This window comes from Rhynchophorus ferrugineus, unplaced genomic scaffold (assembly GCF_030347505.1).
Source record: "Rhynchophorus ferrugineus isolate W39M unplaced genomic scaffold, kcgeb_rfMv2 rfM1, whole genome shotgun sequence".
In the NCBI taxonomy this organism is placed as follows: domain Eukaryota; kingdom Metazoa; phylum Arthropoda; class Insecta; order Coleoptera; family Curculionidae; genus Rhynchophorus; species Rhynchophorus ferrugineus.
Window position 1 is genome coordinate 67,870,882 of NW_027472580.1, and position 27,416 is coordinate 67,898,297.

At 31.2% G+C, this 27,416-nt stretch overlaps 1 protein-coding gene across 4 annotated transcripts in view; it reads left to right on the forward strand.

Annotated features, from left to right (window-relative positions):
* The window catches only part of axo (axotactin), an 80,730-nt gene extending 54,444 nt beyond the window's left edge, over positions 1-26,286 (forward strand). Inside the window, exons 8-34 of one of the 4 annotated variants that reach the window (XR_013008502.1) lie at positions 1,007-1,261; positions 1,315-1,580; positions 1,641-1,945; positions 3,319-3,417; positions 3,489-3,649; positions 4,347-4,515; positions 5,327-5,506; positions 5,558-5,670; positions 5,740-5,844; positions 8,204-8,377; positions 10,126-10,255; positions 10,322-10,417; positions 10,482-10,732; positions 10,790-10,999; positions 12,320-12,535; positions 12,595-12,711; positions 13,602-13,682; positions 13,739-13,882; positions 13,942-14,086; positions 14,149-14,465; positions 15,735-15,919; positions 15,971-16,237; positions 18,091-18,280; positions 18,333-18,532; positions 22,747-22,922; positions 23,173-23,227; positions 25,929-25,991. Coding sequence is in view for 2 of the 4 variants with exons in the window: in XM_076419358.1 (XP_076275473.1) it covers positions 1,007-1,261; positions 1,315-1,580; positions 1,641-1,945; positions 3,319-3,417; positions 3,489-3,649; positions 4,347-4,515; positions 5,327-5,506; positions 5,558-5,670; positions 5,740-5,844; positions 8,204-8,377; positions 10,126-10,255; positions 10,322-10,417; positions 10,482-10,732; positions 10,790-10,999; positions 12,320-12,535; positions 12,595-12,711; positions 13,602-13,682; positions 13,739-13,882; positions 13,942-14,086; positions 14,149-14,465; positions 15,735-15,919; positions 15,971-16,237; positions 18,091-18,280; positions 18,333-18,532; positions 23,173-23,227; positions 25,929-26,188 (4,691 nt within the window). In the remaining 2 variants the exon portion in view is untranslated. Of the gene's footprint in view, positions 1-1,006; positions 1,262-1,314; positions 1,581-1,640; positions 1,946-3,318; positions 3,418-3,488; positions 3,650-4,346; positions 4,516-5,326; positions 5,507-5,557; positions 5,671-5,739; positions 5,845-8,203; positions 8,378-10,125; positions 10,256-10,321; positions 10,418-10,481; positions 10,733-10,789; positions 11,000-12,319; positions 12,536-12,594; positions 12,712-13,601; positions 13,683-13,738; positions 13,883-13,941; positions 14,087-14,148; positions 14,466-15,734; positions 15,920-15,970; positions 16,238-18,090; positions 18,281-18,332; positions 18,533-22,746; positions 22,923-23,172; positions 23,228-25,928 lie in introns of all 4 variants that reach the window. The other 3 variants (XR_013008505.1, XM_076419358.1, XM_076419367.1) reach the window with 3 other exon arrangements.
* Positions 26,287-27,416: the final 1,130 nt, after the last annotated feature.

The window sequence follows — 27,416 nt, forward strand, 5'->3', positions numbered from 1 at the left end:
CGCATTAAATAGATTATGGCACTGCAAAAACAATACTAATGTATTACGTATCGAAATATATGTATCAAAAATATTATTGTACAGAAGGCAATAGATATCTAAAAAGATCATAAGACCATCACCATAAGAGAAGATACACACTGCTTACTACAATGCTAGAAGAAAGACATAACCATGCATAAGAATCAAATGCATTGACGTATGGCCTTGCATAAGTATATGAAGTACAGGAGATCAGTTTAGCTCAGCTGAATTGAATCAGAACTAGAAAAATAAGTAAGAGCTAAAATGACAGATAAGATTTTTTTTAAGTGTTCTCGAAACTTATATGTATATCTTGAGAACACAGTACGTATGAAAACTGGCAAAATACCTTTACGTAAATAACCGGAGTAATGTAAAGACACCGTCTGTATTTTTATTCATTTTCTATTTCAGAAATAAATAGGCCGGCTTGCTTGGTTCATTGTCTAAAGGGCAAAAACCCAAAATCTGATAAGGGAAATGATTCAGTCATGCCAATAACCAGGCTGGGTAAATTCTTATATATTCTGTGATGATTTCCAAGTAGGCCACTTGCCTGTCGGTAAGCTTAATGCTGTGGCCGCGGTTCAAGCCCAGATCAACCCTAGTTGGTAAAAATGAGAATCTAAAATATACACAAAAAAGATCTTCGGACATACTGGATCTATATACTAGCAAATTTAATGAATGTGTATATTACAGGACAGCATAGCAATTACACACATAGAGTAAATAGTTATAACTGGCAATGAAATTGGAATCAGTGAATATAGAACTTTCAAAACTTATACTGTTGCGGTGGCGCTCAAGCCAGTTTCTATTTTCAGGAACTAGTTTAACTTTTTTATTACTAATTTAATTAATTAGTAAATGTGTCGACTGTGCTAATAATTTATTTACACCTTATTGTCAATGATTTCTGAAAACAAAAAATATTTTATATATTGATTAATACAATCATTTTTGACATTTTGAATTGTAGGTGAACATGGCATTATTGATCATTATATCGCTGCATCGATATATAATAGATCCGTCTATGTTGTCATGGATTTCGGGGGTAAAAACGAAGTGACCGTACGTCTTGGTAACACGCCCGATTTCAAGCTACATCAGTGGAACAATCTGACCATCTTCCACGAGCACGAGAAGGTTCATCTGATTTTGAACGACGAGATCAAAACCATCAACATAACCGGCAAACCGTTCCTCTACATCGACCCCGAGATTTACATAGGTGGTGATGGTCGGGCCAGGTGAATTATTGAGCTTATTCTTGGGACGTTTTAGGTGGCGGTCCGGAACTCCAAAAGAAAATTGGTTTGAAATCGACCAATAACTTTGTAGGTTCTCTGAAGTACGTGTTTTACAACGACATATCGATCATCTACGAGTTGAACAAGAACAATCCGAAAGTTCATTATTTGGGATTGATTGGTCCGGAATTCTACGAGAGTGACGTTAAAATTATTCCCATAACATTTCCATTCTCCGCTAGTCATATTTGGTGGCATAACGAACATGTCGATACTTTGAGTCTAAGTTTTCATTTCAAGGTAAATATAATTTCGAGTCTAACTGTATATAAACGAAAATTAATATATTGCTGCTTGCAGGCTAATAGTAATCTGAGTGTTATTGCATCAAGCGAGGCCCAGACAGGCATTTACTGGGAAGTGAGGGTAGTGAACGATGAAGTGCGGTTCGAATTGCTTAATAGCTTGAAAAATACGACTAATTTGATTAGCGTAAAGAAAACAAAGGGTATTTGGCATTTCCTGAACGTTACCTATGCCAATGGAGAGATAAACGTAAGCGTTGATAAGAAAGGAAAGACCGAGAGAATTGGCGATTTGAAGTTCGCCATCGGCGATAAGATCAAGATAGCCGCTGGTTCGAGGTCAAATGCCGGTTTAGTTGGGTAAGTCCTAAGGTAAAAGTTTCTAGGGAATCCCAGTTATTATTTTCAAGGTTATTGTATATTTGGTCATTATTAATTAATTTTCTTGGCGCCGTTAGTTGTGTTATTGCACGAAATAATATCTTGTTACAAGTTATATTTCCGAAAATAATTATGAATTTAGTTTTCATTTTTATGGCTTGTATATATACTTGTCGAATTTAAAACATAACTGTAAAATAAGAAGAAGTCTCCCTTTTTTTATTCCAATTACTTTTTATTTTTGATGCATTATATAGTTTCAAAGGATTTAAATTCCTATAGGTATCGGAATTACTTCACATCTTTTTTATAAAAATTACTTATTTAATTGTGAATGCTCGTGCAAAGCCCTAGTCGGTAATTACTCTCTTATTTTTCTGCTGAAGTGAACCTTATTTATAATGGATAGTTAAAATATATTTAGGCTATATATGGATGCCGAAGGGATATTTCAAGAAATTTGTAGCTGTCATTCTTAAAGAACAGTTTCTTTTTTTGAGCTAAATGATTCACCAAGCCTTTTTTAACTTCTTCAAAATCGGTTTCAAAAAGTGCTGCTCTGCAAGACCAAATCGATGTGTGTGGCAGTGGAGTACGGCAGGTATGATAAAACTTCTCATCCAAATGATTTCGAAACATATTTGACCGGTATTGTTGTATAAGGTGGCACATTGTCATGTTAAAAAATAACCTTATTATGTTTTTAAGCATATTGTGGACGTTTCGAAATAAATCCATTTTTCGTATCCCGTTACTATTTTCTGTAAAAATATTAAGAACATGTTAAATTTTCAAAGTAATATTTCACTCCTAATATTTTGATTCTTTATTTGTCTGTAATTCGATCAATGTGGCATTCATTTTTCCTCCTTTTGCCGTCTTTTGCGTGTTACAAATTCAAGTTTTTAAGCAAAAAACTCGATATATTCAAAGTTTTATACATCTATACGTTGTTTTGACGTAGCGTATTTTGTGTAGTTTTGGGGTTGGTAGAGTAAAATAACATATCATAGCATCCCGTACTTATGGCAATGAAATCTTTTACAGGAACCAGATAGTAATTATTAACACACCTGGCATATTAATTTGGTAAAAGCCTGAATATATATTTAATTTAACAGCTAAAAAATAAAATATATGTAATATATTTAAAAATACATTGAAAATATATTATAGAACTTTTTTTATATAAACATTGGAAGATATTTAAGTACTGAAACTATATTAGATTGTCAATTTGTCAAACAACTTTGAATTGCCACTATTTATATATTTGTGTATATCATATTTGGAAGCATGGTCATATAGTGTATTTGTCAGTAAAATATAAAGTAATGCTCATGTTATTTTAGATGCATGCGAGACATACAAGTGAACGGTGTCATTCTTGAACCAAGAAGAGTTTTGCAGACTGAGAGAGTTGTTGGTGAAGTTACTTTGGATGATTGTATGTGAGTTCAATTAACAATATATTTAACGGTACAATTATGCCAAAATTAATTAAATTTAATTATTTTATTAGGTTCGTGGATGCCTGTTTGAGACCAAATACATGTGAGCACGGTGGAAAATGTTCTGTTAAGGAAGATAGGCTAACTTGTGATTGTACCAACACTGGTTATACCGGTACCAATTGCCACTTTGCTCTTTATAGAAAAACTTGCGAGGAACTAGCTCTTTTAGGTAGCCTTAAAAATAATCAAGCAATGTTTTTAACACTTCATTCCATATACCTCCGACCTTGAAGTGGTTAATTAAGAGACCTATTTAACTAAAAAAATATTTATGCAATATTTGGACAGTGCTAATCTTCAAATGATACGTGCCAATCAATGCAAGAGAGATGAAATCAACGAATAAATAAATATGCTGAGTAAACATTGTTTTATAGGGAAATATACCATTAAAGCAAAACAATTACTTGATAAAAGTGTATGTTGTTTATAGACATATCTGTTACATTGGTAAAACCTGAACATAGGTTCCAGAAACATGAAAAAAGTCTCAAAATTGTTTTTATAAATCGTAAAGTGAAACCGCGTGAGATAACTAAAAACTTTGCATGTATTTTAAATAATTTAGAACGACTAAACCTTTCATATGACAATAGATGAAATGTCTATAAATTAGTACAAATATAAATTAAAAAGAACAGCAACTAGTCAATGTCACATACAGGCAGCATCTGATTAATTCATGTAAAGCAATGAAAATTAAATTTGAGGTATAACATTATGTTGATAACGTGAAATTGCCAGATTTATTTACTTTGTGAAGTAGCTTTTTTATGTCTTTTAAAAGATATAAACTTTTCTAAAAAAATAAACCAAAGCTTTAGTAATCGTCTGTTATTAGTCATTAATATAGAATTTATTTTTAGGATATACTAAACCAGATGTGTATTTGATTGACATAGATGGAAACGGCCGATTTCCTCCGGCTCATGTAAGATGTGAGTTTCAGAGCATTGAGGAATCAACCAAAACTATTGTCGAACACAATCTTCCTAGTCAGATGGATGTAAGATCGCCATCAGAAAAAGATTTCAGGTAAGAAATATGTTTTTTCTACACAAAGTGTCTCAAAAGAAAGTTTATATTCAATGGACTGATTTAACATATATAACCCTATCTCTGGAAATAATGTTTATTAAACATTAAAACATACGATTCGGAAATTCCAAAATGTAAAGTTCAAATGTAATCTTTATCTCCAAAAAAGAAAGGGTGTATCAATTATCTCGCCGACATTGCAGCCTGATTGGAAGAAGCCTGTAAGAATGAAGAGCCTTTGTCCGATGTCCTTAAGAATCGTATACTGGTAAACCCTGAAAAGCGCTCAACTACCTTTAATGAAGTCAAGCCTGTGACTGGCATTCTGAGGCTTTAATATATGCACCAGCTGAATTCTGTAAAGGCTTTAGGTCATTGTTTAAAACACGGTATTGATTTTCATATTTAAATCATAAGGGCGCGTTCGAATTAGATAGATGTTCATCACACTTGTCGTTCTATATCATCTTGGTGTTACAAATTTTGGCTTATTCTATTGCTGCACCAGTCTTCTCAAAGTTTCTGGCCAATTTTCGAATAAGGAAAGTACTTGATGCATCATTTAAGTGGCGATAATCTTAAATAATTGAATCTAGAATCAAGACTTTTCAAAACTCTTGCGCAACTAAATTATCTGTAGTCAAACTACTGATTAAGATACCTCCCAAGAATCTTACATGCATGCGCAAAATTATAAGCTAGACAAGTATAAACTTTCTCTTCAAACACCTTGTACATTGCAATTGCAATACAAACAGTTATATGTCTACATTGTCTATTAAACGATAATATTTTCTTTCTGATGCAGCTTCAGCATTAAATATCGGGAATTCAATGCGGAAATGTTGCAGGAATTGGTATCGCATTCGTTAAACTGCAGTCAATACATTAAATATGACTGCTTGAAAGCTCCTCTAGAGTTACACTCGGCGACGTGGTTTACGTCATCCGCTAATCAAACAGTTGACTTTATTGGAGATGTAAAGAGGTAAGCTAGTTTAGTATGATGATTTTGTACTAAGCCCAATTTTTATTATAGGGGTACTTGTCCTTGTTCGATTGGCAAAAAATGTGAGAATCCGTCCCAATGGTGTAATTGTGATGACGTTAATGATGATAAATGGAATACAGATGATGGCTACTATACTACAGGTATGTTAAAATACTATATTAATACTATATATATATGCCTAAATGTGTTTAATATTTATGTTTATGCAGCCAATACTTTGGGTATTACGGAAATGGTTTTCCTACAACAACCGGATTTACCTGAAGACGCTCTTGGACGAATAACATTAGGGCCTTTGGAGTGCGTTGAAACCAGTAAGTATGATGATGATGCATATTGATGCTTAGCTAAATAATTGTTTTATAATTTTATGTAAATAACAAATATTCAAGATCAAATTAAAAATTCTTGTTCAATTTTGCATAACACAAAGATTAAAAGTTTATATTAAACACTTTTTATTAACTAAATATTTGGATTTTAAAAATATATTAAAAATGTTTTTTGCTGGTAACATGAAAAAAAGTGAATACAAAAGAAATAAGGTCTTCCCACATTTTCACTTCCATTTTCGTTCCATTTTAATTTTGTTCGATGGTTTAATCTATCATTAATCCAAATGAACCAACTAAGCCTAATGGTCAATTTGAATGATACCTTGCATTTGGTGTTCAGAGTAGTTTAAAATACTCACCATTTCTATATTTATAGTATGTTCTTTAAGAATATCATTCCTTAAACTTACATGTTCTTTCATATTTAAATTATTTACAGAATATGAATTTTTATTTATCCGGACTCCGTATTTTCATGTTTCGATGAGTGATTAAAAACCAGGAGGATAGGATTAGTCTTATTGGTCCCTAGCCCTTACATTTGTGGAGCAGCTAAACTATACGGTTTGATTTTAACTTTGATGTTCTGTTTCTTTGGTACTCTAGCAATGTTGACTTTCAAGCAAAACTTTTTCTGTCTTATCTTATTTTGATGGTAAGCGATCATTGTATGTTACTGCTCATTTGAATAAGATAAAATATTTGTATTTATATTTCTCAAGCTCTATACATTTTATCTCACATTTGAGTTGATTACTAAATTTCTAAGGATCAACAAATTTGGTTCGGATGTGATAAAGGCCCTATTAATTTAACATTCCAGGAGGGGTAATTTTGGGTATGGATGATGGCGTGACGTAGTCTGGGTATGTGTGTCCGTGTGCATTAGTTAGTTGTGAACCTGATATCCAATTGGCCATTGTTCTTTTGTCAAGTTAAATAAAAGCAATTTTGGAGCTATTCTCAACCTGCCAGGTGAATTAGATGTAGAGCATTCAAGTTTCATCAATTTTTTACATTTCTTGATTTAAAATGACAAAGGGGTCATCCACATATCTAGAGGAAGTAACGCTTAATAGAGTTTTGTTTAGTTCCTAGTTATTATATACAATTTTTGAATTAGGCAGATTTTTCTCGGTCTTCTATTCAATAAATTATGAGTACTAACCTATTTATGGTAATTTATGTTCAAATAAACATTGTTGAAATGAGAATGATATTTGAAAATATATATTTCTTTCATGGAAACAGTAGATTATTACTCCACTAATATTAGCTTCATTATTCTTCACCCAATTTTCGAACAAAAGGACTGCTATTTATACTAATTGTTATAATTATAAATTACATATTAAAGATCTTTAATCTTTATATGTACCTTTTATTTATATACCCATTGGTACAACATATGAATATATTGTATTAATTAACTCTGATGCTTTGGTCATTATCATATAACAAATTTCGATAGGTTGGAAGCAACTAATATAACTATGCTAGAGGTCTTTGGACCGTTTGGCAGTCTTATTAAAATAAATGTAAAATTTCCTTTTCCTTTAAGTGAATGATGACTAAGCCGCACAAAATTGTTATGTATATTTTTAAAGGCGGTTACTCTAACGACGACATAAATTAACTTGACCGCTGTAGCCATCGTAGAAATCAAGTTTAAAGCTATTAAACTATTATCTTCAATTTAATAAATACATGAATGTATTTGCGGTGCATTTTTGACCCATATGCAATAGAACGCCTTTATCTTTATACTATAATTCTACATAGTTAATATAACATAATTCATATAATTAAAACAGTATATTAGAATTAATAGACACACATTTTGTATTTTATTTAAATTTGAAGTTTTATTGAAAAAAATTAGTGCAGCATACTTTTTATAATATATGGTCGAACGTTGTCATGCTAAAGTATATCTTTGTTGTATAACTTTTCTCTGCTGCTGCTATGCTGCATGTTTTTCGCGAAGAGCTCGGCTCAAACGCATTAATTGTAGTCAATAGTGATCTCCATTCATGGTTTCTCCATCGAATAATGCTTAAAAATTTTCGACTTTAAATTTTTTTGCCTAAGGGGAACTTTCTATGTCTTCAGTGTCAAAATCGCCAGTTTTGAAATGTTAAAACCAGTATTCATATGTTGAAATTAAGAAAGTATAGTTGCCGTAAGCTTCGAAACATTCGAAGACCATAAGCATGCACGCATTTTTGTTAAGGTTTAAGTAAAACGGTAAAACAAATCACAAATGCGATTTATTCGGTATAAATTAATTTTCATGCATTGAAAATTTTTTTAAATATAATTTTGTGTTATGTTTTAGATACACAACGTTATGTAGTTACTTTTACAACTAGTCAGTCATATATTGAAGTTCCTGGATGGAGAAAAGGAGACCTGGCGTTTTCCTTTAGGACTACCGGAAAAAACGCCATTTTATTATACCAGCCACCAATAAGACCTAACTATCCCAGTTTTATGGTAGCTCTAAGTAGCGGTAAGATAATATAAACTTATATTATTTATTGCCTTGAACAGAAATTAACTCTTAATTAAGTTTAAATAGAGTTCATGTGAAATGTCTATGTATAAAATTAGTAAATTGTTAACTTCGCTGAGTGAAATTATAGCGAGCTATTGTAGTGTGGTGTCTTGGGACCGGCACTAAGAGGTAGCGATGTCTAAATTCCTCTCTAAGAAATTCCTTTATCCTGCTATGTTTACTGCTCTTTGTGGCTATATCACGCGTGTAGTAAATGCGAGCCTTAATTTAACTGCTCAAGTACCGACAACTTTAATAAAATCCTAAGTCTTATATCCAGTTTCAGTTATGAAGAATCCAATCAGGTCTTCGTATTTGTTTGAGAACTTTATTCATTAAATAAATACTAAATAATGGCTGCTGTATGACCCTGCTTTAACAAATTCTTTATAGAGAGAACAATACTCTATGTAAAAATGAGGAAATTCTGTATACCCTGAGCCGTTTGTAATAGAGTGGCTTGATGAAAATATCCTAAATTAAATAATTTTGAATCGTTGGATTAGCTTCGTGATTATATCTCTGTTATGGTCGAATATCCCGTGAAAATAGTATTGCCTTGTATTATAAAAGCTAATAACGTTTCTAAGAGAATGAACAAATTAAGCTATTATGAAAAGCATTTGCAGTAACAATCACAAGAAATAAAATATATTAATGTCAACACGAAAATATCATAGTCAAGCTATGTATATATATAGCGCGTGAGAGGAGATAGCGTGAAGTATATTAACTTCCCACTATGGTCATGTTTAGCAAAAATAAAATATTCACGATATTTGGGAAACTATTTCTATTAACTATATACTATAGCCTAGAGGGACCTTCCAAACGGTTTGATTGCTTGGAAAATAGCTTCAAATAGTCAAATAATATATGTAGAGTTGTTTCAGGTATAACGGCTATATTTTCTGACTCAATATGATCGAGTATGGTTTTTCTGAAACAAAATAATATTATTCTCCATATTGGTGCTCCTCCAATATTGTTGCTCATGTGTATTTGTTGAACTTCACTTATACCAGTTCCTTAAATCAACATGCCTTTGCCGTTTATAAGAAAACTATTATATTGGGAGGTGATAGAATATTATAATGTTTTATTCAGTACCTTTTGTTTTGTTTGAACATTCTGTATCTTGCTGCGCAGGGTGCTAAACAGTCGTATACCATATAGCTATGTTGGTTTTAGCACCTGATGCTTGCACCTGTTTTTTTTTCTGGATATATTTTAGAGTCTCCTTTTTAGTAACGAGGGTTTATCTGAACGGGACATATTGTTTAACGTGGTCTCCGAACAACGGTCCCCAGAATTAAGCTTACCGACTGGTCAGTGACCAACCTAAAGACCATCTCAGAAGATATACGGTCTTACGCAGCCTGGTTACTGGCGTGACTGAGATGGTTATTCTTTGTCAGATTTTGAACTGTTGCCTATAAAGACATTTACGATTACAATCTCCTGTCGCTAGTAGTTTAAAATCCTATTGTGAATTGACATTTCTTCTTAGAAGCTCGACCGAGCTCGTTTGCTGGGTTAGTTTCTTTTTAACTTGTTCCATGTTTCCTTTCTGACATGCTCTTGTGCAGTTAATTAATCGTTATTAAGTTCTTCTTTGTTTACAACTTTTCTTTTACTTTTTAAAGCGAATTGAGCTTAAATAAATTTACATAAAACATAACTAAAAAGGAGTGTAATGTTAGACTTTCAGTTGACATTCAATTTTACACTTAACACTGGAGTTTCCAAGGAACTTGTTATCGTATCAGGTCGTAGGCTGAATGGAGGGGAATGGCACAAATTGTGGATTGATTATAATAAATATCATGTAAGGTATGCACACAACATGCTCTTACAACTTATATTTTCTACTAAAACGTTTGCGCTTTTTATTTATAGATTCATGATCAACGAAGACTACCAAATGGTTGATTTAAAACCAGAAGAGGAGTTTGGTCCCTTTGAAGGTTCGATGTTTATTGGAGGAGCACCTAGGTCTGTGGTTTGCTTTTTATATGTATTCAACATTCGATGGTAATTTTTGCTATTGTAACTTCAGTGATCTGCTCGATCCCAAGTCCTCAGTTCAGCAAGGATTAATTGGTTGCTTCAGAGGGCTTGTCGTAAATGAAGAAATACTTGATATCTATAGTTACATGAGTGTTCATTTAAGTGAAATTATCAAAGACTGTAAACCTTCTTGTGTACCAAACCCTTGTCAAAATGGAGCTCAATGCAAAGAACTATGGAGCAGGTTTGAGTGCATCTGTCCAAATCCATGGGCTTACACTGGACAATACTGCGAAATAAGTAAATATATTTTACAATTAAATTAGTTTTCTTATCTGTTCTATGATTATTTTTCAGATATAAACACCAATGCTGTTACTTTTACGCACAGTGATTCATTTGTCCATAAAAACTATTTTACGAATGACACAGGTGAAGAAAAAAATATTCTAAAGGACATATTTAAGAAGAGGATATTATTAAATCTGAGAACATATGATAACAAGTCATTGATATTCTATGCTAATGATCACTTAAATAATTTTGTTCATTTACATATCGTCGAAGGTAACTTAAATATATTTTAAGTAGTATTAGCTTATAAATAATATTAACAAGCATCAATATTTTAAAAGTATATTTATCGGCTTTGAATAACCCGACCAATTCGATCTGATAATACTCTATGGCGTGAGTAGTATGCACTGGATGATTCAAGAATTCGGTAAAATATCTTATCGGTTTATCAGTCATTGTGGTTAGATACAATTAATCTTATAAAGAATATTGCCAACTTGCGAGGAATTCCCCAATCTGCGGGAAATCTGTTCAAATTTGTCATTTCTTGTGTATTTACTGAGGATTGTCATTATGTGGAGAAATAAGGAGATTTTGATACCTCATCGTAAAAACAAGATCGACATCAATACTCCGGGTCAGAACACATAAGTTATATTTATGTAGAAGGATTTTTGCGTTTTGGTGGAGCTCAATTCAATATAACTTCACATAGACAACTGAAATTTAAAATTTTAAAGTTTAAAAAGTTTAAAGTTACAAATGTTATTTAAAATGGAAATTCACAAGATTCTTTGATCAGCTGAAACTCCATGGTTCTCGCTAAAAGTTTTTGTAAATCAGTAGCTAGAGCAGTACATGTCATTAAAAGCATTCTCGATAGAAAAAGTATTTTCCGATCCGTCGAAGACCACCAGAGAAATATTGATAACAATGAACAGCCAATTTCCTGTGGTATATTTATAATTCATATCGTCTGTATCAGAAACCTCCCTCCTTTATAAATTAAAATCAGAGGTAGAAAATATTTCTAGATTTTATGATTACTAGGCTTAGGCGAAATATATATTGAGATATATTGAAATATATATTTAATTATGCTGGAGAAATACGGAACATTTGAACAAAGATAAAATTGTTGCTGATATTGCAGAATCATATAAAATATGAGAATAATTTTATATTAATGTACATTGAGATCACACATTACCATTAGCTATTTTATTTTAACATTCTTTTGAAGGGAGTAATACATTGGGCAACAGTGTAGTCCATTAAGAAAAAATTTTTTTTAAATGTAACGTTATAATTTATAATATTACACTTTATTCCATATTATGCAAATATAAAAAATTAATGTTATTTAAACGGTTGAAAGTTGCTTCATCTCTACAAATCATTCTAAGGGGAATTTGTGGGGAATAAAATTTCTCTCCCCAATTTTATAAATTGGCATCGGCAATGCTGGTTACAAACTTAAGTGTGTTGTACGTCTTTTGATTTTCTAATTTTTAGTGGCTGTCATCATTATTCCCTGTAATCTTTATTTCACTAGTTTAATATTAAAATGTTAAATAAATATACTTTCAGGACCAAAAGTGGAATATTTATTTAACTACGGACATCAAATATATAATATTACTGTGCCCCATAAAGATCTTAATACTAGTAAATCAATCCAGATTGCCATAGTGCGCGATGAAAATGTTACCACTGTTTTTGTGAATGAAAAGAATGCCTCTATACCCATTGGAGTAAAACTTCTGGAGGAATATTCAAATAAACCTTGGAATAATTCGGAAAAAGGTTATCTCAATGCGTGATAATGCGTTTACTTTATAAACTAAAGCGTTTTGTTATTTTAGAGGTTTTGGCACCCCAAAGGCCACCGGCGTCACCAACGGAGTATTTTCAACTGAACATAGGAGGATATGATCCAGAAACTCTATTAAAGGTTTCAGAACACCCAACAGTATTACCTGGTATACTTTTATTGATACACTTTAAAGTTGTTGCTTAATATCTTCATAATTAACTATAGATATTGCGTATTTACATATCTTATGACACATTTATTTCTAAAGGCACTAAAATTATTATAATATTAATGTAGTCGTTATTATATAAATACATATTGATTTATGATAAATCAATCAATACTACTCAATCAGTCACCGGCTTAATTAATAAAAAATTTCTCTATTATATATATTTATAAATATATAATTTATACATATATATATATATATATATATATATATATATATATATATATATATATATATATATATATTAACCATAGTAACGATTTATTTTGATGAAAGAACTTTGGTCACCAAACATTATTTTTATATCATACTAAGAAATAAAATAAAATTTACATTGCTACTTACTCAATACATCCTTACTTAGATATATATTATGATAAATTAGCTACTGTCGAAAGTACTGTTATGTCAAGCTATTCAATAAATTACCCCATTTAATTCAGTTCAGAAAATCATCACTATGTGAAAGTACGGATTGTTCCAACATTCAACTTATTCGTCAAATTTCGATAATTTTGCCTTGTGGTTTTTTATACAACTCAAAAAAGTCTAGAATCGTTCGAATAGATATTGTTGAGGGAAATTTATACTGAAATATGCATTCATTTCTACAACTATAAATTCGTTTTCTCTTTTTCTATTTCGAGCAATGTATGTTTCCTTTCCCTGGCTTCTTGAATGCTTTGGTATTATAGAGCTTATCCAAATATATAAAATGGCTCATTACTAATTACTTATAACTGAAAGTTAAAACTGATTTTGTTTAGTAATATATATTTGTTTAGTACGACAGTTACAATTTTCGTATTTCTTGTATCTGGTAGGTTATGTTGGATGCTTTAGAGGATTTCAAATTGGTGACATTCTCATAGATCTCCCACCCAAAATTAATACTACTGAGAAAGGTAATGAAAATAGACATACCTTATAGGTTTATATAATAAATTATTGATTCTTGCAGGCGTTATAGCACATTGTAACATGAAATGTGACGAAGTTCCATGCAAGAACGGTGGAACCTGTATAGAGGACTTTGAGAAGCAAGAACATGCATGTAATTGCGAACACACGAGTTATTACGGTGAATTCTGCAACGAAGAAAAAGGTATCCAGTGAAAAATTAAATTAAAAATAAATTTTGTTGGTACCTGTAATTTATATTAGGTGCTGATTTTAATGGAGAAGCGATTCTAAGCAGAGTATATGTCCTCAATGGCACCGTAGATAATGTTAAAATACAACTTGCATTTTCCAGCATGGACGTCAGACAGAAAAATACAGTGTTGTTATTACTGCAGACGGAAAATAAGCAAGTTCACATCTATTTCTTCAAATGTACTTGATTTTAGTAACAGAAGCATGTTTTTTTAGTCGCAGTTATTATTTATTGGTTGGACTTAGTCTAGAGGGATATCTAATAATACAGGAAGATCGTGAGGGTGAGGTATTCGCGGCAACACTCGATGCAAAAAGTTTTATTAATGGCGCCAGACACTCTATATATTATAAAAGAGATTTTAATGAATCTGAATTGTACGTCGATAGGGTACTCACTGAAATGAACCAGATACCGGCACAGACATTCGCTAATATACCTGAACTGGGGGCTAACGAGGTACAAATTGGCGGCCAGGAAACAAATGATCCTAGATTTGCTACTTTTAAGAAGTTTAGCGGATGCTTATCAAGTAAGTAGTAATTTTTAAGTAGTAATTTAACACTAATGTGGTATGTATAGGTATATTAACAAACAGTCTATGTCGCAATGATGATGTAGTCTCAATTTTTGCCATCTTGATACGCTAAACTTAAAGAATATAATAAATGTATTTTGTATTTTTTTGTAATCATTGTATTTTTTTCTGGCGATGATAGCAAGAAAACTTAATCAACTAAACTATGTAGCTTGATTCATAATGAATATTTAGCATATAATTTCCACTAGTAGCTCCACCTTTTTTTAAATAAATATCCACATAACAAATGCCACCTTCATTCCTAATCCACGCTTTTTGTTTTGTTTTTTATTTTCTACGTTTTTATCCTATATACGTTTTATTTATATCCTTCCTTCTTTTTATCCTTTTGTTATTATTAATCTTTTAAATCTTCTTCGAGAGAAATTGGAGCTCTATCTCTCTATTTTTGTCTTTCTGTTTCTTGCAATTTCAATCCCTTCCAATTATTGCTTGATTTATTATTTCTCTTATTTCTATCAGATATAGCTGCTAATTTTCGGATTTCTCTAATTTCTTTATCCAGATATTCCTGAATTCCTTGAGATCCTTTTAAATACTCTTTTTGTTTTTTTGGTTAGTATTAAAACAATCCTTTTCCTCATGATTTTCTGATTTATTTTACTATATCTAGTTCATTCTTCGTTATGTGTACCTTACCCAATTTGTTTGCTAATTTCCATGATTTATATCTTAATATTTCTATACGTTCTCCCACTTGTTCATACACTCCAAATCTTCATAGGCTTGTTGTTTTCTTTTTGTTTCTAACAGTTTATATGATTAGCTTTTCTATTTATAGCAAACAATTTTTTGATATCATTTTATCTCGCGTCAATAACGATTTGCGACTTCATCAATACTCTGAAGAAGAGGTACATTTAACTTTCCACTAGTAATGCACATGGACCAACGTATTCAGCTTTTTGGTGGCCAACACTTGTTTAGTTTAAATAGTAATATTCGCCGGTTAAAGCGAGTAGTAGTCGAAAAGAGAGTAGAGCTTAGTAATAACTAAGAAAGGCATAGTGTTATCTTCATATTGTTATCTTTTAAATGTGCTTTAATGTGACTTGATTGAATAAGTATTACTAGAAATATGCAACAAATTGAAATTAACTTTCTTAGAAAATTTGAAATGAAATTTTCTGCAGCTATATGTTATAACATATATTTATTATTGTACATTTCCAATATAACATATTTATTTTTATTTTTTAGATATATTTATAACAGTAAACGAACACGAAATGAAACCATTGGAAGAATATATGTTATTTACCAAGGCAGGTTCAGAAAAGGTAAATGTCTCTAACTCTCACGGAGTACGGAGTGCACAATGTAGTGCCGACTTTGACGTCGTTCATGAAAAAACCGCCGGTATAACCAACTTAAATATTAGCCAGGTAAAATTTATTTTTCCTAGCTACTTTATTTTCTAAGAAGATTTTTTTTAGGGTAAAGATAAAACATGGGTCCAAGACGCGCCCCAGAGAATCTTGTATACTTCCATATACTCCACTGATTCGGTCGAAGAGGATAACGTCGAACATATCATCGTAATAGCTCTGGCATCATTTTTTGTGCTCGTGTTGATATGCATAATTTATGACGTCTATCGCACTGACAAAAAATATAAGGAGAAGAAAGAGTACGAAACAGATGCTAGCATATTGTTGTCCAAACAACAAGCTGCTATTAAATTGCAGGAGAATAATATACCGGTAAACGGAAATTTTAAGCTAATATCTAATTTAGTCGATATCTAATTTAGTATAGTTGCATCAAAATAATATTTAGGTGAAAAATAAAGGTTATTTATTCCTCTAAAATCATGATTTTTGCGATATTTAATATAATTGTTGCAGTGCTATTTCAACACAGAATTTTCTTTACGTTTTGTACAATCCAAAAAGATACATTCTTGATCAGTAGTCCCGTATTGACTTACTTCTATTAAAGTATTTCATCAATCGTTAGAACCTTATAGTCGTTCAGTCGTTTTTTTCAACTTCATAATTCAGACAGATTTTAGTTCATTGAGTTATTGAGTTCTCGTTGAATGTTATTTACTGTTATGAACAATTATATGATATATTGCAGCAGTATTTCGGGCTTCCATCCGAGCTTGCTTCCTGAAAGACCCTTTGAACGTTTTCACGACGTTTCAACAAAATGTCATCTGCCATTTTCAGGTCATGTTTCCTTTTGATTTATTTCCGATTACAGGACCTAACGGAACTACTTCATATAGTCGACCATTTGTAGGGAAAAATATAACAGATTATTCATCGAGCCATTTCACATTATTCCAATTATCAAATTTCCAGGTTTACTTCGTTACACCACTTCTTTCACAGCTTAGTGCTAACTTCCGTTATAAAAGCTTTTGCCACCTGAAGCCCTTTTTGGATATTAAATGTTTGGAGCTCATTCGTTCCTTCAATATCCTGAGTTTTAAATTCTACTATCACTTTTACCGTCGTAGTATAATGTTCTCTGGTTACAATGTTATTTTATGTTCGTCGGGCTTTGTCAATTAACCTTGGGTTTCGTTCACTATTCCTCTGCACCGCTAATGCTATAGCATATTTTATGTATGCTGTCATCTCCGTGGATATTATCGTACAAGACAATAACCCTCATTTAAATTGAGTATTACATGCGTGTCGCATTATTTATACCAATAGCTTGTAATAGTCGAATGACAATTCTCTTGGATGACAACGCTCGATCATAAGTTGCAAGAGTAGTGGAAACCCAGCGCATTCACCAGATATGACGCATATTTAATATTCCATAAACTGTTTTATTTTCAGAGCATAATAGTATTTATTTAATATTAGTAGACCGTGATAGAAAAGTATGTTAAGAACTGGAGTTTGTCAGTTTGTCAACTAATTTTACTCTTCAGCGTTATTAGTGTTATTAACATCAGTGACGATGTCCGTATTACCCTGTTGTCTAGTATGTACTTTACTCTACTTTTGTTAGGTCTATTAGCCTACATTTTTCTCGTTTTGTTCAATAAATGAGAAGTTGTATCAACATTCAAAAATCAAAACTATAGAAATAGCCTATCTCTTTTTGTTTTTCAAAACCAAAGAGTTGAAGTGAGCCCGCGCTTGTGTGCATCAAATGGATCGTATTTCTTCCTCTGTTACTTACTTATTATTCGCTGATCAAAGATTATCCTGATCAGTGGTGTTAATTGCAATAAATTAAGATTTTTGTTGGGTTTTCTGAAGCTATCTATGCCATTCATCAAAGGACCTTTAAATCCGTACAGCCCATGGCTCGAATTCATTGAAAGTTCATTCCAAATTTTTGAATGACCACGAAATCTATTCAAGAACATTTGAAGGCGCTATATTTTATACTAAATGGCATCTACAAACAAAAATTAATTCCGTCAATATATTACACACCACTTGTTTCACTCTGTTTCTACATTTACCCCTGCAAATCATATATAACAAAAAGCTTGATATATTATATAATGTTAATTGACATATGTTGGATTTTTATGAAATACCTTAGTCTCTAGATTCATACTTACATATATATAATATTTCAGCCTGTTGATATTGAGCGTAAAAATTCCATTAAAGCACAGCAAAATGGTAAAGTACCGAATGAAAAGACCAATGGAATTGAACGAGTTAACGGTAATACAGTTGAAGACGGTGTTGCACCATCACCAGAACTTACACCACTAAAAAGAGCTGACAGCAGAAGAGATCGACAAAAGAGGATTAGCTTCAGAGGTACTATTTCTTAAAAAATCATAGTATTGTTACACAGAAATGAATGTTATAGATAGTGCTAGTGAGCTAGCATGGGATACACCTGACGAAGTCACCGAAATATTAAGCCCTATGTTGGAAGAAGAGGAAGACGAAATTGATGATGGTAGTGATAGTGATGCAGCTAAAGCAGTAAGTAATATTAGCAACCTTGTTAGCATGGCACCCATAAGTTCCATAAGCGAAGTTACACTGGCTGATCGAAAATCAATGGTAAGCATGTAGAACAGCTTGTATTAGATCACGCTTGAAGCTGGGTTTGCTTTCATGAATGGTTTAATAATTCCTCTTGCTTTAAGGTTTAGTTACATCAAAAAAGAAAAAAAAAATTATAAATTATGTGCCTTTAAATTATCTTACCTAATTTAAAAATTTATTGTATTTTTATATTTGCAAATTGCATGAATTATCTAGTGTAATCCCAAATTTAATGGCTCCTCTTGAAAAAAAAAACTAATTAAATTCTGTCTTGTCATTATTTTAATAATTCTTTTTATATAATACACAAAAGACTTGAAAAGGTATTGAAAGTAATACACAAAAACTTTGACGAATTTCTTATTTGACGGTGAGCGGAAAGCATAAACTTATCAATTATTTCATAAACAGAACTGAATATCACCAAATCGCAAGACGCTGATTATGCGTAACGTGAGATATCCACCTGTTCGCTTTGCTCTACGGTCGTCGAGGGAATCTTCGTTCACTTCACATCAGAATATTAGATCTCATTGGTCAATCTTCCGCCCGCCATGTTCACCGCTTTGGTTAAAGCTTTATGGTGGCCCATGTCACATGGAAATTCATGTACATGAAATTAGCCGATCTGTGTCGAAACGGGAATTTTGATAAAATGACGGACAATTCTTTTAGACAATGTTGTGCAACCACAAAGTATTGAACCACGCGCAGTCGCTGATTTTAATATGCTTTTCTTATTCTTTCTTTTTATCCATTATTCGTTGAAACAAAACAAGTCCATACTTAATCACACTTTCATTTCAGTAATTAGATATTTAATATAGGGACATCATGTTAAAAATTTTGATACAACAAAGTATTATTTTGAGTAATTATACAGCTCAATATAGGGTCAGTTTTCCGGTATATTTCTTTGTGTTTTTAATACCTTAGTTATTATCATTGTCGGTGATCAAAGATTATTATATTACAGACTATTTTTAAAATAATACGCTAATGATGGTGTGACAAGTTTTATAATATTTCTTGTCACATCTCGCCATTTTTGGCGATTAACCACAACGATATTAGCATCAGACAATGTGAGTTTTTTATTTTTCAGATCGCTTTCTATGATCTTGTTGTTATTTGTTTTTTCCACCCTAAAGGCTAATTTTGCCACATGAGTATCTGAAGTTTTTCCAGGCATCATTATAATTTGTGTTCCTGCGTTTTTTCCTCAATTGTACATTGATTATCTCACCTTAAAAATTAACTTAAATGTTTTGATGTGATATAAGCTCGTCAAGAAATTAACGAAAAATTCAACATCACTCCGGCATGGTTAAGCCTCTCAAGTGAATAAAATATAATTTATTTTAGTCTCTGTAACACTCTACTATGAGTCTTGCTATTGCTTGAATCAAACATTCTAGAAATGTTATTTGATTGTTTAATGTTCTTTAGCACTTATTCAATACTAGTCGGATTCAGTTAGCAGACATGATCTCTCAATTAGTTCTTTTAATAAGAGCAATATGTCTTATAAATAATTCGCAGTGAAGTCTACAGTAAAGTTGATAGTTATGGCTATCCTTTCCACTAATATAAAATGGAGTTCGGTTTCAGAACTTTGGTTTCAGTGGGGTTTGAGAAAACTGAAGATGGGTTTTACCCACTACCAGAGTTCAAATTAGCTCACTCTAAGTCGGCTGCATAGGTATTTACGCATTAAAATGATTCTGTTTACAGATGTAATACTTTGATTACAAAAATTTAAATTAATTCATAATCCATATATTGAAATAATTAAATTCATGGAAGCAAAATATCAACTTCGAACACTTAGCTTAGTTTTTGGTGCTATCACTACAACTAACTGCTACTTGCTGGAATAAATGTATCATTGTATGGAAATATAAGCAATTTGTTTATTTACAATTAGAATTTCATTAATCTCCTACAAAACCGTTTACATTTTTCTGTTACCTTGTTTGTTAATATAATAACTGGTTATTTATGTTATGTTACAATATTTACTAGTTATTTTACAGGCTTGCTTCTATTTTTATGGAATAATAAAGTATTCAAATAAAGCAATACTAATGTTTTCAATGGTTTTAGATATTTTGGATCAAAATTAAAAGGAAAAGATGTTGTCACTAAAATAATTTGGAAATATATTTCAAAGTATCAACTTTTCAGCATATATTTTCTGAAGTATTAGGTGGTACTATATGTTAGAATTAATTAGTAGCGTTCTAACAAAGATTGCGTAGTTTTTTTTGGAATAATGGTTATTAAAAGTCAATTTCAGTAAGTTTTATTTGCCTATAGAGCGGATAATATTAATTTTATGAAATACATGGGATTTGTACCGTGTCGACTATTTTAGTGATAGAAAACTACTCCTGAAAGATACTCTATTTTAACTTATTTAGGCTTTTAAAAGGTATCATTTGCGAGAGAAAGAAGGGCTCAAATAGTTAACATAAATCAGCGATGAAAAATAAAAAATAAATCATTATAAGTTAATTTATGAACAGCTAAAGGTCTGAAAGGTCTCTGAATATACATGGATGAAAATTCCATCACAAATTAAAATCCGAGAACATTAACAAATTAATTGTAATTTTTTATCTATTTTAAGAGTACAAGAGGTTTTTTTACAGTGAATATAATTTTAGTAAATTCTAAGACCGTTTATAATGTCGAATTAATCATAGGGGACAAGGTGTTAGTACCAAAAGTCTAGATATAATTAATATTTATTTTTTATATTTCTTCAGGTTTGGACGCCATAAAGCTTTCTTGACTTTGAAATTAATCAATTCTAAAATATTCAATGATATGTTTCCATCTAACATTCAAAGTTAGGGCTGGTTAAGCCTTTCGATTTGGTTTAAAAAGAACGTTATTTTTTACTAGAAATATTTATTTGTTGTTAATTTATTACTTTCTTTATACAAATTTATACAATTTTGGAGAGTAATTTTTGTTGTGTTTCAAGAATTGTGTTAATTATAATCTGGGTTCTGGACTGCATATATATTTAGAATTTAATGACATCGGCGAGCTTAAAAAGTATTGCGTTACAAAGTTTATCATAGCATGTAATTGCATTGTGCTGATTTGTGAAACCTCTCAATATCTTAGAAGATAATGGTCAACGTTCTCAACAGATTTCACTAATGCCTGGGTATCCCAACCTAATTAACTCACGCAGAGTGTGAATGTTTACGAGAATAATAACATTTTTTTGAGACGGTTTCATAATAATCTATGCTGATTTTCTGATTCGCAAAATATTAATTTGATAAGCTAAAAATGATATATCATTGTTGATATATTAATATCAATATAAAAAAAAGTTTTATCAAACTGCTAATAAATATTTAGCATACTTGCATGCACAGTTTATTACTATTACTTGAAACAATAGTTCAAATAAGGTAGTATATAAAATGTTATTTAAATATGTTGTCGCTATATTGGAATGAACATAGAAATGTAAGTACGTATTGAGAAAGAAAATGTTTAATTACATTGTTACATTATATTCCATTATAAAATATTAATTTATTTCTCAGCTATTATTATTATTATATATTCGATTACATTTCTTATGTTTGTGAAAAAGAATTATCGTTTTGATAAACGTATAATTGTGCCAATTAAATGTGATTAAAAAGTCTGTGTTACTTTTATTAAATAAGTATCAAACAGATAACCAAATTATGATACATTTTTCATATGAAAAACAAGCAAAATACAACACGTTTTCATGATTATTCACTTTATCGGTAGTTATTTAATACAATACAAAATGTAATTATCCTGGGTATATGCTCAGTGTAATTTATTTGTCTTACCAATACTTGCTATTGGTTTTAATTAAACTATTATTGAAATTTTTACTTAAATTTAAATATACCAAATGTCATATACATTTTCAATATAAAATAAAGACTAAGAAATACTATGTACCGATATATCCGAAATAAAAAAGATAAAAATAATAGTAATATTAGTAAATTTAAAAGAACATTCAAGAAATCCTAAAATATTGGTCATATTTGACATGGAAATTTGGATAAGGAAATATTGAATTTGAATTAGAATATAGATTCTGTCAATCTATATATACACACACAAATAACGTGACAACAAATTTTAGTAACTTTCGAGCATGGCCTGTTATGCACGATCCAAATAATTTCGATCACTTCAGGGCATTTTCTTCACAGGAAATCAGACCACCTACACCACCATCACGTAGGGGATCAAAAATTCCCCCACCAAACATCCACCCTATGGCGACTACACTCCCCTATATGATAGAAGAATCAACAACCAGTGTTTAACACATCACTCACTGGCATTTTAAAAACATATTCACAGCTGTTTTCGTATTATATATATTGTTAGTAATATTCAGTAGTTTAAATATGGTTGTGCTTAGTTGAATTCGCGTACATTTTAAAGAAAGTGTTTGTGAAAAGACTCATCGATCATTTAATCACTTCCCATCTTAAACAAGATCGTCCGAAACACCCATTATGTTATCGTTAGGTGCTTTTGTGGTAGTCTATTGGTGTAAGTTGTAAATGTCATAAAAGTAGGCTCAGATTATGTTATTTAATTGTTTTATATTCGATTTTAATATCCTTTAGCTCTTGAGGAACAACGAGAAGCCACCGTTAAATGAGGACGAGATTTTAGTTTTGCGTAAGTAAAATTTTAGTGTAATATTAATTATAGAAAAGAACAAACAGCATACAAAAAGCTCAAAGGTAAATTAATAGATTTAAAATAATTTGGAATTGTATCAAAGTATAAAGACAGATTATAAAAACTTCAATATAATTGAATCATTGGAAAATTATTTAAGATTGGATTATGTTCAATAAGTACTAGTATTATTAATAAAATTCTAGTCTCAATAGAAAATGAAAATCTGCGGTTTTCAGTTATAAAACCGTCGAGCGTTTCCATATCCCGGAAGTGAGATTTTGTAAGACTGAAATTATTTTACACCCATCTCAAATTCTTTGTTGGATGTTGAAAGCTTCCCAGAAACTGTAAAATATCATTTGTGGAAGCCTACAGTGATGTGAATGTTATATATTCCAGCTGTCTAGCTTGACTTAAAACTAGCGACTTTGATTTTTAAATAGAGGAAGTTTGAAGTAAATGAAATATATAATGGACACAATCTTGATAAATAAATACGATCAAGCATTGATTGAAATTTATATTGGAAGTTTTATATGTATGCAATTTTGCATGGAATATAAAATAACATGTAACATAATATAACATAACTTATTCAAAGATTTGTCTCCACTTGCCGTGGTGACCTGATCCAAGTTTTACGGATCATAGACCAACATTTTTTGAATGCATTGCCGTTTTTGTTTGAACGATGAACCTCATGTGGACAATTATGCTTGACAAAATGGTCATCCATCTAAAAATGATAATAGAAAATTTAAAAAGCAATTGATTAAATAACCGTTACATTTTAAGTACTCTTACTATGTACTTATTAAGCACTCTTAATATAAGGAATATAGTAGGAGAATTTAACCTGCCACGAAAGATGGTAAGAAAAATCTTCATGAGAATATATTATATTCTGACGCTTATTTAGTTCATTTCTAATTTATTTTAGTGCCATTTTGATGCCAAAAGTTCCCGCTTTCACTTGAATAATGTAATGTTATAGGCAATATTATTCGAGTTCGCTTGACGCAAATATATTACTAAATTAGGATCAAGATGATAGTCATAGGTCATAGTCATAGGTTGAAATGCTATTGCATATACCACTAGATGAACAGTAGATAAAACATTCAACTATTGAAACTTTTTTATTTAGTTTCAATTTTATTCATATATGTATTAGGGCTGGGTCGAGCCATGTAGAGTAGAGTCAAAGAAAGATTGGACTCATCTAAGTGGTTAATAAATCATCATATCATTATGTATCTTCTTTCGCACAGGAAACAGTATTTCATTAGAACTGTGATGTGATTTGAACTGATCTGATTATAAATATTTGCATGGATTTAATAAAACATATTTTACTTTCCATTTTCGGTTTAGAATGATGAATCCAGTTTTAGTACTACCTTAGATTAAGTTTAAATTACAATTAAAACTTAGAAACTGATAATTTGCTGCTCTGTACGCGAGATCTGAATAGTTTCATTAGTTTCAATGGAGTCCGGTTTTGAGAAAAAGTGAAGGCGAGCTAGGAATTATGAAAAAATAGAGTCAGTTCGGAAAAAGATAACACATAAAAAATTATTGAAATAAGGAAACCAGAAATTTATTTATTACTTATGTGTCCAACTAAGGATAAACAGAAAAATGGATCGAATATATTAAAGGAGATGGCATTAAAATGAAAAAGTGTGAAGCAACTTTTGATGGCAAAATAAATTAGTGTGTTTAGACATATTGTGGAAACTACCAAGAACAGATAAGCAATAAAAATATTTATTTTCAACTAAGTACAATTAAATAGAATATACTAAATAAGTAATAAAAAGAAAAGAAGAAGGGATAAAGTAGGAAAGAGGAGTAAAACGTAGATGACACAGGATCTCTAAGAAGCATAATTGTAGTTTGACTCTTACTATAAAAAATATAGAAAATAAAAATAGAAACAGAAGGACAAATAAGTGGAGAAATTTACTGGAAGAAAGAAATGGAAACGGGGGAAGGCGATGAGGAATGTAAGGAAGAAAAAAGACGCAAAAAAGAGGGCGAGATAGAAAATTATAACATGAGGGTAAAACACTTAGGAATCTAATTCTTTTGCAAAAAAACTGAAGGTATAATAAATAGGAGAAAGGACCAAGAGAGCAATAATAAATAAGAATACAGAAATAACCAATTAATAGAAAGTGTAAATGAAAAAGTAGCATACGAATAGATGATATATTAATCAATTCTAAAAGATCTAAAGTAAAAAGCTTCTTTAGAATCGACATTCTTTCGTATGGTATTTAAGCTAGTAATTAATTCATTCACCAATTAATTTATAAATAATTGCATATAAAATAAAAAGTGTCTTCTCCCAAAAACGAACGTCTAACTATATGTTTATCAGATGTTTTATTCTAAACTCCTTATACAGTACTTACTCAGAACTCAGAAAGCGATCTAGATAGTAACTTTGTCCTTTAGGTATATACTTATTGAGTAACTTTCACGTTTTCATGTATTTGATAGTTATAAATATTGACATAAACATTACGAATTAATTTTGAGCGATTTCAAAATTAATAATTAATATTATACTTTCCACGTTCCACATAAAAGGGATACAATATAAGTTGCCATATCAATGCAAATCTCTAAAAATTAATTCATTGAGTTAATTGCAAACAATAAAATATTATATTTTATTATTATTTAGCCGAAGAAAAGAAATTATCACCTCCAGCAGCAGCAGCACCACCACCACCACCACCAGTAGACGCAATTGATGAATCTCCATCGGGAGCATCCAATAATACTCCCCACATATTTACTCCTTCGAAGATCGTCACTAATACGAAACCGCTGCTTGTGGGTGATATAGCAAGAAAGTTTGATAATCCCATCAGCTACCTGGGAGGTCCTAAATTGCCAAATCGAAATAGATGGAGTGTTGAAAGTGTATTATCCATAGATTAATGTGTTATGTTTTAGCACGGTTGATTTCAGACTGCAACAAATATTATAGTTATTTTGTAGTGTTAATTATTTAAAATAATAAATATACCGTTGTTCAAGATGTTTCGTTTTTGTCCTGCGTCGGATAGTATTTAAGACTATTCTTGTATTATTCAGTTACTATTACAGCATAAACAGAAAACTGATTAAACACAATTGAAAGGAACCCATTAGTTTATATAATAGGTCAATTGAAAAGTCCCCGATCTATAATAGTAAAACAATTTTTTTTGTCAAAATTCAACATAATTCCCTTCAAGAGTGATACACTGATTATAGCGACCCTCCAACTTTTCGATACCATTTTTATAGTACACTTTATCCTTTGTTTCAAAAAAGGCCTCAGTTTCGGCAATCACCACTTCATTCGAAGCCCAATTTATGGATTTTTGCCATCGTTTTCCCTGACTTGTGACACGGTGCATTGTCTTGGTGAAGCAGCACTTTCTTTTTCTTCAAATGCGGCCGTTTTTCGGCGATTTCATCCTTAAAACGGTCCAATAACGCTATGTAATAGTCACTGTGGATGGTCCTTCCATTTTCAAGGCAGTCAATGAACATTACTCCATGCGCATCCCAAAATACAGACGCTATAAACTTGCCAGCCGACTATTGCGTTTTCCCACGCTTTGGAGCGGGATCATAGTGTGCAGTCCACTCAGATGACTGTTGACTGGACTTCGGAGTGAAATTATGGAGCCATGTTTCATCCATTGTCACATGTCGGCGCAAAAACTCGGGTTTATTACGCTTGATCATCTTAAACACTACTCCGAATCTTCGCTAGACCTTCTTTGTTACTACGGGGTAAGGCAAGGATTTAAGGTGTTAAAATAAGTTATTCATTCTATTGGAAGGGGCATTTTATAAAAAAGCACATTATGTGAATATATCTCATTAAAAATAATATTTCTATGATGAGTTCTATTCATCTGAATACAACTCTTTGCTCTTCACTTGAAAGATTTATAGCTGTCATCAAGGTTCTTAATATTAAAATTTTTCATAAATTTATAAAATATAAAAGTTGCCTCATACTCTCTTACTCTCTATTACTATTGATCTCGTCTTTAAAGATGAACCGTTGTATTTAAATATGCTCAAAACGCATAAAGTTCAGAAACCGACTCTTATACGTTTCAAAACTTTAATTTCAATTAAGTTGGATAGTATATTAAATCTAACGAAA